The sequence below is a fragment of the Vanessa cardui genome, chromosome 14, assembly GCF_905220365.1.
Source record: "Vanessa cardui chromosome 14, ilVanCard2.1, whole genome shotgun sequence".
In the NCBI taxonomy this organism is placed as follows: domain Eukaryota; kingdom Metazoa; phylum Arthropoda; class Insecta; order Lepidoptera; family Nymphalidae; genus Vanessa; species Vanessa cardui.
This window is the reverse complement of record NC_061136.1, coordinates 12,647,104-12,659,290: the sequence shown is the minus strand read 5'-3', so window position 1 is coordinate 12,659,290 and position 12,187 is coordinate 12,647,104. Positions and strand designations below refer to the sequence as shown.

At 32.6% G+C, this 12,187-nt stretch overlaps 2 protein-coding genes across 2 annotated transcripts; both read right to left on the bottom strand.

Moving 5' to 3' along the window:
* Positions 1–2,998: 2,998 nt before the first annotated feature.
* LOC124535198 (activin receptor type-2A-like) lies at positions 2,999–9,334 on the bottom strand. Its single transcript, XM_047111300.1, has 5 exons — positions 8,939–9,334; positions 6,369–7,288; positions 5,705–6,072; positions 5,002–5,152; positions 2,999–4,487 (listed from the first exon to the last, which is right to left on the bottom strand). The coding sequence occupies exons 1-5, from the start codon at positions 8,979–8,981 to the stop codon at positions 4,305–4,307; spliced, it is 1,665 nt and encodes a 554-aa protein (XP_046967256.1). The 5' UTR covers positions 8,982–9,334; the 3' UTR covers positions 2,999–4,304.
* A 477-nt stretch (positions 9,335–9,811) lies between these two features.
* LOC124535365 (DNA primase large subunit-like) lies at positions 9,812–11,218 on the bottom strand. Its single transcript, XM_047111563.1, has one exon. The coding sequence runs from the start codon at positions 11,115–11,117 to the stop codon at positions 9,870–9,872; it is 1,248 nt and encodes a 415-aa protein (XP_046967519.1). The 5' UTR covers positions 11,118–11,218; the 3' UTR covers positions 9,812–9,869.
* Between the last annotated feature and the right edge of the window lie 969 nt (positions 11,219–12,187).

Below are 12,187 nucleotides of genomic sequence, written 5' to 3'. Positions count from 1 at the left end.
GATGAAATTAGACACATGCAGGTTTCCTCATGGTGTTTTCCTTCACCGCCGAAATTGAATTATAAACACAAATTAAGCATATACATAGTGGTGCTTGCCTGGGTTAGAACCCGCAATCATCGATTAAGATGCACGCGTCCTAACCACTGGGCCATCTCAGCTCTTATTAGACATAAATAAGGAAAAATAAAAGTGCTTATATGTCTAGAAAATATATTTTAGTACATCAAGTTCCAACAGACATTTATATTTGTTAATTAAAAATAAAAAATAAATGATAAACATCGTTGACGCCACGACACTCTGAATTCGACTATGATCGAAGAATCTCATAAAACTCTAAAAGTACCTACGCTATACGAATCTAAATTTCTCCTAAATTATCTTACAATATTTATACTAAAGCTGTGGACACGACTTACGTAAAACGCATTAAAGCTGAAACTTCAACATAACAGATTCAACAATAACAATATTATTACAAAATGATAATAAATAATGTACGATTTTATTACTTTAACATCTCTTTTATACACTTATAGTTCAATATATATATATATGTTGCGACAGCACGGACATTATATTCGATTTATAGTCATTTACAAAATAATAAGTACTGTGTATTGTGTTGGTTATACGTTACTATTAAGGCCGGTGTTACTATATTCAAAAAAATATATTACAGAGCAGAATTGTCGAATTTAACATTTACAATTATAAAACAAATTAATTAAACAATAATGCCTGTCATGTCATTTATCCTCATATCGCTAATTTCTAAATTACGCAACGTAGACGAAATTAATCGTTTCATGATTATAGTAACCGGCTAATAGTAACAACTGTCAAATTTTATTCAAACTTTGGTGTCACTCCATTTAACATAGCTTGTTCAAGCAATCGCACTTTTACTTCATTTGAATAAATATGGAAAATAATGCAAAAATATGGACTTGGCGGCCTTAGTTACACATAAATTAAAAATATTAAAATAAATTTTACCGTCCACACTTAATTGCAAAGATATTGGCATTTTATGAGCTATTATTAGATAAGGTATTTGTATAATTGCAAATACATCTAATATTTAATGAAAGGAGCCGCCCCCGTATATATAGCTATACGAACAAGCTAAGCCAAGTGAAGTGACTTTAAACACTGACAGATAACATCCGCCATATTTGTTTTTCAATGAAATCATAGAGCCTTTATCAATACATGTCCAAATCTATTGATGTGTTTATAATGACTACTAAAAATGGCTTGAAGTATACAAATATCAATAGAATTAGGCCACATCAATGAAATATTAAATTAGCTGCATGTGTCCACAACGTTACAATGACATCCAGAGATAATCTTAAAGTAAACTATACATTTGGCAACTCGCTTAGTCTATGTGTGGTGATATGCTCGGCGTAGGAAATCAAACCGTATTTCCTATTGATATTTAGTACAATATGCATATAAAATCACAATAAATTTATGATACAATTACATTTCCTTCGAGATATTTTTACAACGCACGATCCGTTACAATTTCTTAAAATAAGTCATTAGGCGAAACGAATAGTATGCTGGAATCTGCAGTTTGAAATTTGGCATTTTTCAAAGTCTCTTCCTGTCCCGCCATTTTGTTTTTACTCGCCACCGCCATCTTTTATAATAAAAATGAGCGCTCGCCACTCCGCAGAAATCGAACGTCAAAAAAGTGACACACAAATTCGACGTTCGATCTCAGCTTTCCAACTTTCACAATGATATGCGATAGAAATAAAAAAAAAATACTCGAATTTGTGACTGATATTTTCTGATGCCAATATTAGTAATATCACCCCTCACTAAATATTGCTATATAAGGCAGAGGAAAAACGAATAGTTTGTAATCGAAATTCGAAGAGGAGACTATAGGTCTTTTTTTCAAAAAAGAACCCTCTGAACAATAATGCAAACTTAAAAAGTGGTCAGGCCTATAGAAACCTCTTTAAATATAACAAACTTTAATTACAAACATTACATTAACAATATACGCATGAATTATACTAAATTTTCGATGTTCGCTAATAAACTTTAAAAATGTCCTAACATATTACCTATACACAACATTAACCTTCACTAAGCGTCTCAGTCGCGTCTCGTGTGCTCTTCCACTGAGATTATCGATTTAACAAAATTCAAGCCAAAATAAATAAACAGCAGTTACGAAGGGGCTTACTGTGAGGCAAGATATGTTTCATATATATTTCGTAAAACAGTCTAATTTTGGATGGATATACTTATATCAAAACATCATTAAATTATACATGTAACCTAAACAATAAGCTAATATATGTTATTTAAAATATAAACAGAATTAAATGTCTTATATTAAACAATATTTTTACAAAAAAAATATATGATAAAAAATATGGCCACGAAAATTAAATAGTATATAGTTCGTGGAATATAAAATTCCATAATGGCGTACGCGCAATCTGCGTCTCAATTAATCGCATTTCATCGCCACACTGTGTACTGTACTCACGCGATGTTATTATAAACCTACGATTTAAAAAAATAAATGCACACTTTGCATATTAATTAAAGACATAGAAATTTAGCAAAAAATAATAATAATATTTACATCACAATTTAAATTTTATTGACATAGAATGGCTAGACATGAAACCTTGCGACGGAATGTGCAACGTTTGAAAATAGCTTTATTTGATCGTACTATTTGTTCCTTATACAGTACGACACAACTTAGATGTAGCATCGGCAAATTCAATAAAACCGATTACTGCCGATTAATACAACCAATAGAAACAGCTCCCTGTCTGTCATTCGACGCTATAGATTATCACGTCAGTTCAACCCGAGAAAGCAAGTACATGTAAATCGGACGTTTCAAATCAACGAATATATTAGTTCATATGATATTACAAGTTATTACGTTTTTGTAAATATTATATTCACATAGAAAATAAATATTGACAATTTGGGATAGAGCACTTTATTGGGATGTGATAGGTTTTACGAATTTTGCCGATGCTACATCTAAGTTGTGTCGTACTATACATACATTTGATTTATTGGGTATCTTCAAATTAATACAAACAGTCTTAAAACTTCATAGTGCTTTAAAAATTTAACAAAAATATTTTCAATGCATTTACGTTAAACTTAACAGTATTGAGAAAAATATTATTATTATCAAGAATTAATGTTAAATTTATCATTAAGAAACTCTCGTATTTTTGTATCATACGTACAAAAAATGTAGTAATGTTTGCTTGTAGTTACCAACTGTATAATATTTGATAAAGATACGCCACATATTCGAAATTTAACGTTATTTCATAACTTACATCCCAATCGAGCTTACTTAGCTACTTAGCTTATGTCATATGGACTGATATGACAGTTGGGAACAACACATTACATTAAGATATTATTTAAAAATCGAATTAAATTACCATAGCGTTTTCTCAATAGACATTCAAACAGTCTACATCTAAACATGCATTGATCGATGCAAATATTAATTATACTATAATATATATTATTGCAAAATCGGTTTAGCTCTCTGATCGGCCGTGCTGAGTATTCTACAATAGTGTCTAAGCAGTGTTGCCAAATACTAAACAATTGGCCCCAAAATTAAAAATATATTGTGTAACCAAATGTTACCTCATCAGTTATTTTCTTTTATCATTATAAACTGTTTCCTTAGAAATATTAATTTCACTCTTTGTTTTCGTACTGAAACTTGACAACTATTAAAAAGGTGCTCATAAAATGGCAACACTGGAAGGAATACATTTTTCATAATGATTGGCATGATAAATATAATAAAAAAGACACATACATATTTCAAAAAAATATAAAATAAATTATGTATTTACTATTTATAAACTATTAGAGTGAGTCAAAATCTTATCTTTGTTTTAAAATTTGTACAGTGTTTACGTAATTCATTATTTAGTACAAAATTATATTTCAATATTCAAAGAGTCACTAACTCGTCTGAGCCATATAAATAGTAAAAAAAAGTTATATTATAACTCCAGTTTTCGTCCTAACCATTAATGAATAAAAAATATTTGAACCAATAAATAGTTACTGAACTGTTTTATTCGTCCCGAAAATATGCACACAGTTGCATAATCAGCCGTTACGACGTCACCAGTTTCTCGATGACGTCACACAACAAAACCGTCAGAAACAATACGAAGATTGAAATAATCACTGCATGCTTACTTCAGCAACTCGACCGCGTCAACGCATCAGAGCTGTATCAGTGGTAAGTCCTCGGCCAGTGGTCAGCAGGTGTTCTGATCGTTTAGCTCGTGGATGAGGAGGGGGGTTGTGTCGGGGGTGAGGGCGGTGGGGGCGGTGGGGGGGCGCTGTGCCGCTATGCGCTCCAACACGCACGAGGCTGATAGGCGAGCCTCCGCGTCATGGTCCCAGCACTCTTCCATTGTATCGCAGATGACGGCTAGACCCTGAGAATAAATATTAATATTTTAAGCGGATGACATAATGACAATATTTATGTACAGTCGGAACTGTGTTTGGTATTAAAAGTGAAAGTACTATTACAAAGTACATTTTATAGTCGCATAAATATATTACAACCATTGTCACCTTTTTAGAGGTTGGTTTTCATTCAAGACAAATTTCATCCTTAACAGTGGTTCTGTGCTTGCCGAGTATATCACAGATAGACAAATAGAGTTACTTTCGATTTTTTAATATAGTTATTTATTTCTGTTTAATATTAATATAAAATATATATTGTTAATTAAGTTGTTTGACCACGGTTAAAAGTTGGTATGTACGACTTTCTTCTTAGAAAAGGTTTTTAAAGATGTCGACTTTTTATAACTCGCCACTAGATGGCACTGCATCATATTACGCGATTACCAATCAACAGATTTTCATAATTATATACATTCTGACAGGACAACATCAGTAAGACTTTAATATAAGCACTAGTATTGATAAGGCGTTACTCACTGGATGGTCGCGCCACTGAGGTGGAATGTGCGGCCTGAGTTTTCTCTGAACCACAGCTTCTTGCATCTCCTCGAGGCCCGGGTGTGAACCCACCTCCTCTTCCAGCGGAAGACGATACTGCGCTGTCGGTTCTATGTTTCCATCGCTGCATCTATATGATTAAATAATAAACCATTATAATGAAATGCTATGACACATGTATTGGACAAACACAAAAAAAGAAAAAAAATATATAAAATGTAGCTATTGAGTTTGATTTCAGTTTATCTTGATAAAACTATGTTCTGAAATATTGAAAAGTTAACATTTCAATCAATTTATTAATTTGATGATGAAGACAATGTCCAGACATTTTATCTATATCTTTTTATTTTTACATTTGAGTTTGTTTTTGATGTAACTGCATGTTTATTCCAAATTTGATGTTATCAATTTGTAAGGGCTAATTTGAGGTTTAATTGATACTACTGGAATGAAGTATTCACGAGTGGAAGTTATGCTAGTCTATGACAAACACTAACTCACCATTAATTATAGCATTTTGCCATCAGATGAATACACAAAATACTACTATTAATAATTACATATGGTAGTGGAGAGAGATGAAGGTGACTTTTTGACGATAGGTGGCTATATTGCTCGCCATGCTTAAATTATACCTATTGTTTAGGTACAAACAAAATGTTCAAGTTTTGTAACTTACCTCGACGAAATTTCCCACAGAACGAGCGCGCACGCATACATGTCTATTCTCAGGAACGCGTCCTTGGTGAAATTGATGGCGCCGTCCAGAACCTCGGGCGCCATGTAGCGCCTCGTGCCGACCTGGCCGTGCGCGTCGCCGCAGCCGTGGCCCGCCACGAACACCAGCGCCAGCCCGAAGTCGGCTATGCAGGCGCTCAGGTCAGACTTCAGCAGGACATTCTTCGATTTGAAGTCCCGGTGCGCTATGGCCGGCTTCCCGCCGTCCTCCTCGTGCAAGTGCGCGAGGCCGCGCGCCACCGACGCTGCGACGCGCCAGGCCTCCGGCCACGTCAAGGTGTGACCTTTCAGGTAGTCACATAGGGAGCCCTAGAAAACGAAACATTCATCCGTTATAAATTATAATACATAAAGAAATATTGGTGTCATTATTAATGTTAAAATAATATATTTAATCATTACAACAAATATACTCTGGATTTTTGTTAAAATGTTATAGAAAAATCATTTTATAATAGGTATACTTTATAAACATTGGTGCCATCCTTATCAGGCATACACACATGTGTCTGACAAATTTGTTATAATTATCAATACGCCCATAGCTATTATTGTAATCGTGTTATAAATAGAAACAAACAAATTATGTAACATTATATTTATACCTTCTCATGATAGGCAGTAATGAGCCAATATTCGGCTTGCAAATTATCACCCATTTTATCGACTCCGATGTAGTGCAATATGTCTGGGTGGTCCATGCGGGGCAATCTGTATATTTCCTGCTCTGCCAGCCACGATTGCTTATCTTGTAACGGAAACACTTTAACGGCTACGTCTCGCTGGCCGAGTTTCGCTCTCCAAACTGCTCCAAATCTGCCACGAGCTCGTACTTCGCACAGAGTCACTTGACTCAGCAGGCCACCAGTTTCGTTCTCCATCCCCGCACCAGCTGAGGGTGGTCTCGACAGGGAGGCTTCAGCGCTACCAAGTTCGGCGAATGAGCTCCCCTTACGTTTTCTGTACAAGAGGTAACATGCAACTAAAATAGCAAATAGCAGGAAGAGAGGTGTCAACGTGTAGGCTATAACGGCTTTAGTGTCATCCTCGGAAGTCGGTAAAGGAGATGCCGGGATGCGTTCCGGCGGCAGTTCAGTCGGCGCTGACATTCCAGCTTCTAGTCCCGGAAACGTTGCGTTTTCATTGCACATGTCCCCTTCGCAACAGCAATGAAGTAGAGGAAGTTTCATATTATGAAGTCTACAATTGGAAGCCCTGTCGTTACACGCGACGGTGTCGAGGAAGCACCCTTTTACTTTGACTGTTGCTTTGTTCGTTATGTTATCGAATTGCCAAACGACGAAGCAATGGTTGCTCTTGTCTGTCTCGATGGGCATGCATTGTTCCATCACTACAGTCCGCGGGGGACATGTTGTGTTTTGCGTGTTGTAGCATGGCGGTGGTATACTGTCGTTGAAGAATTCGCAGTAACGCGTATCGACTCCGCCCTCTTTGGGTCGCGGCGGTAAATTCTCATCCGATGGTGGAGCAGCGTGTACTGAATTGATCATTGTTCCATGCACACCTAGAAATAATTAATTTTAATTTAATATAAAGTTCCCAAGCTTTTTCCCAAAAAAATACAAGTTTACATATTAAAAACATTAATTATGTTTATGATTAAGTTAAATTGTATTTTAAAATTCTGTTTAGTAGGTATAGTTATATTTGCAATCAGAAAACAAATTGACAATAGAAACATGAAGGATTAAACTTAAGGTACCATGATTTCTGATATAAATAAATAAATACATATGAGACAACATCACATACATTACTCTGATCCCAATCGAAGTAGCTAAAGCACTTGTGTTATGGAAAATCAGAAGTAACGAAGGTACCACAAACACCCAGACCCAAGACAACATAGAAAACTTATGGTAATCTACATTGACTCGGCCGGGAATCGAACCCGGGACCTCAGAGTGGCATACCCGAGAAAACTGGTGTACACACCACTCGACCATGGAGGTCGTCAAGTATAAAGTTTAAGATTCAATTGAATTTAAATATTTACATAATAGTTACATATACAGATTTTGAATATAAAAGTAAAAGGAAAATATACTTTCTCTTAGAACAAATTGAATCTAAACCCACACTACAATCCAGTTGAAATAATTTGCAATCCAAATTAAAAATTAGTAATTACAGTAGGCCTGAATGTCACACAACCTTTTATTAACTTCTACGGGATATACTACTGAGCTTTTTGGCCTATTATATTAGTCAGCTATGCTAAATGATTTTCACTTATTGTTTTTTATATGTTTGCCTGTTGTTAATAAGATTAACAATCCTTACAAATGTATAGACATCATAGATTATAGATGGAACTCTATTTCATGTAAGAACTTTATCTTACTTAAGCAATGTTTGAAACTACAAAAAATTCAAATATAGAAAATAAAAACTGACTCAACACTTCCCACCAAGCTGTAGTAAGTTTAATTTGTGTTTATAATCCAATTCATACACAGCAGGGAAGAAAACTTTACATGTGTATCCATCAACCCACATTGGAGAAGCATGTTGGAATACAAATCTTGTATGGCAAGAGTGGACAAATTTCCTTAGGGATGAACAGCTGCTATTTTATTGTCAGGCCTTAAAAGTTTAATATAGTTCTCGAGGCTGGTATTGATAATAAATATAGTTACCATATTTTGTAGTACATATTTATGGTGACGATCACCTACTATTATCATCATTAGATAATCAGTGCCTATCTTCTAAATCAATCATCTTTAAAATGTAAACATTGTTTTAAATATAATTCCCTCTTTTACCTTCATTTTTTAAACTATTGAAGAAATAATAGTGATGTTAATATGTAGTATAAGTAATTTATATCTTTGTTTATAAATATCTCATTATAATACTTTTGATCATCATTATCAATCATCCTTGCATATGACTTTTTTGTAGTGTTTTGTAACAAACTTACTGTAGCAGTTGTATTTATTACTAGAATATTAGTAGATTTACTGGCAAAAGTTACATGTTAAAAAAAATTCTAAGCTTAGACATACACAAATTCGGAATTGAATATACATGACCTAAAACTAAATCAGTCCTGTTCATTAAAATTTCATGTCTATATATCTGTTTGTATATCGAGAGTATCAATTGGATAATTGGTTAAGGAATGTTTGTTGCACTTTGGTTTACTTACCCAAAACTATGAAAGATATAAACAATAAATTCTTAGAAGCCATCGTGAAAGGGGCGCAGGCGGGATTAGGCACCACCGCCCGAACGGTCGCGACAATCCAATGTTATTTTTATACACAGCCCCGACATCAAAGGTCTATTTAAGAAACCTCCAATATAAGTACATGACAGATCGTCAGCTAAACAACGCACATAAAAATATCACTCTTAACTCACTTCACTGAAAACACCCTCAAACTTCTCCAAATATTTTATGTCACCCCTCAAATCTTAACCTAAACAATGAGATTATTGCTGTGATTGAGTCGAGATTTTGTAAAAATAATAGAACAAATAACTAATCAAATCACAAGCTTCGCTTTTTTTTTTGACGTTTTGGATCGCAGTCGTATACTGGGTTGCCAGTTTTTTGACTAATCAAAAGTCACTATTGGATATGGTATTTTTAGTGTGTTTTAATTTTTACTTCCAATTCAAGTACAATATTTTGTTTAATTTAAATAATTACAAATTAAATATATTATATTAAAAATAAATGCATGTTACATATATATTTAATTATATTGTATTGTATTTATTTGTTATTAGTGTAACATCTAAAGATATACTCTATCCTAGTCATAGAATTTAATTATTTTCTTTGATAATATATATTTCTTTGGATGAAAAGTTACTTTTTCTTTAGTATTTATTTATAATAATCGCATTTTTAGTATTTCTTCTTATATATATCAAAAAAATTAAGTAAAATCTGATAATGAGTTAATTTTTTGAAAAGTATGTACAAATAATTTATTTTGTACATTTATTTATATTTATTATTTAATACTATAGTTAGCTTTGTAGAGGATGGTAAAAAGAAAAAGATAAATTCATTTAAGAATATTTTTAATTGTCTTTTTAAGATATACAAAATTACAAATTCATGACTTTTAACATTTTGTTGCAAAGTAATACTTAACAGGACTAAAATTAAAGTTACTATCACAGATATAATTTGAGACACGGTGAAATCTCTTTTGGAAGTACAATTTACAAGCACATGTGTACTGATGTTGTTCTCGAAGTATCATAATTTGTGACCATGAGGGATCAGTTTTCTTTAAATCTAATAGATGTAATATTGCTTCACTGTCAAAAGTTTTAAAAGGGCAGCTGCCTTCTGTAAAGCTTTGCAAACGTAAGCAGTTTCCAGATGAATAACTTTTTTTACTACCCTCTAATCCATATAAGTGCCTTATTCCATAAATAAATTTCTTCTCATCATTTTTCCAATTGTGGCAACAACTATGTTTACCATTAGGGGCTTGCTGGTATTCATTTCTCCAAAATTTAACAGCCTCTTCCACTGGCATACCAATATCTTTTAAAAATAAACTGTAAGAGAATCTCTGATTGTGTGATAATCTGTGCTTATTTCTTAGACTTTGATGGTAGTTAAGCATGCAAGGGGGAAACTGTTTAGATGTATTATCAACTTCATTACTTTTTAAAATATAAATGTTCGAATTATTTAATATTGGAATTTCTTTTCTGACTAATCTCCTGATGTCAGCAATCCTTGGATCATTGTGTAGGCTATCTAAATTTGTTCGAGACAATCTATTTCTTAGATTTTCTTTAAATAATTGTATTAAATAAATTTTCCATTTACTACAAGGAATATAAGCAATGCCATGTTTAAGTTCGACTTGCCTCCTAGCTATAAACGTGAGGCAATGTTTAAAATTTACTTTTATTGAATATACAGAACAATTATCAATACATGTATCAGAACAGACATGTTGTACAACATGCTTTAATATTAAATGTCGACAAAGTGAACTCAGAGAATCAGGAAAATTGAAATTTTCTGGATGTTTTCTAATAACACGAAGAAGTTTTTTAGCAAAACATCTCAAATCATAGGCAGCAAGTGTTTTTAATCTGTGTATAAATAATGATTCTTCAGCTTTAATAAAAAACTGTGTAAATTCCGAGTTACTTTCTAAAATAACTATGATACAAAGCATATAATGGCCCACAGTATCATACACACTTCCTTCTACAACATATTCGTTGTAAACGATGTTTTGATTCTTAATAACATCCTTTAAAAAGTCCAATCTCTTAATCACTATATTTTCTAATACATATATTGGTAAGTCACCTTTAACCGGAGTTAAATAAAAAAAAGACATACCCGGAGCACATATAGAATAAATAAAGATAACAAAATATTTTACAAGAACGATATTTGACTATTTTATTTCTATTCTATGATAAAAAACATTCGAAAAAACTTGTTTAATGTATGTAATTGTCAGATGTCAGATAATGACAGTCAACAGAATATATTTAGTGATAATCGACAATCCATATTAATATTAATAATTATACAATTATTGTATAAATGATGTGACATATTATTTTTAAATAAATCCTACATTTTGTTACAGTAATATTTTAAATGCTAATATCCTTTTTTAAATAAATTTAGCAAAAAGCTTCATATAGATATTCTTATGGTGATTGTAATAAGCTGGTAAGGCAAAGGGTTACCTCTAATTCTAAATGATGTGTTTGTGCCGTTGTAGTTGCAATAGGGAAGATACGATATTTTTATTTTTGGACTTATTTTATAGAACTCCGTAAAGAATAGACCACAAATATATTAAAAAAATTAAAACACTGTAATTTCCACCAAAAAATGCGGTTTCTAAGTGTGTATAATCGTTTAATAATTTGTTTTTTGAAACGTCGCTAACGCTTTTTGGATACTAAATCTTTGAATTGTTCTGTTAATAAATGAAGGCTGAAATCTATTATAGTATGATGAAATTAAAAATGAGAAGTCTATAAAACTCACAATATTAAGCTTCAGAATAATTGAAGTGACATAGTTATGATTTAGTGTAAATAATTTTCTTTTCCCCTAAATGTAGTTATTTATTAATCTCATATACTAATGTAGGTGGATTGACTGACAAATACGGTATCTGTTTGACCTACCTGAACCACTTATTATTAGGTGGCCTATTTGACCATCACCCTATCTATACAAAGTGATAAAAATAGTATAGGAACCAAAATCGTTTAGTGTAGTACGAAATTATAGGCATAGGCAGTTATCATGGGTGCGTTTAAGTTAATGTAAATAATAGAGTGCTGTATAGGTTATTACATATTCACACGAATAGTATGCCATTATTTATTTAACTTAATTTTTTGTGGTTACGGAAGTAATTTCCTATGTGTATTTAGAGATATT

Bases quoted from the DNA above. Each gene is read 5' to 3' on its own strand.
- LOC124535198 (XM_047111300.1), bottom strand. From the start codon at position 8,981: ATGGCTTCTAAGAATTTATTGTTTATATCTTTCATAGTTTTGG. The intron at 7,289-8,938 runs GTAAGTAAACCA...AATTATTTCTAG, and splicing joins TATATCTTTCATAGTTTTGG to GTGTGCATGGAACAATGATC. The intron at 5,153-5,704 runs GTAAGTTACAAA...TTAATCATATAG, and splicing joins CTGTGGGAAATTTCGTCGAG to ATGCAGCGATGGAAACATAG.
- LOC124535365 (XM_047111563.1), bottom strand. From the start codon at position 11,117: ATGTCTTTTTTTTATTTAACTCCGGTTAAAGGTGACTTACCAATATAT.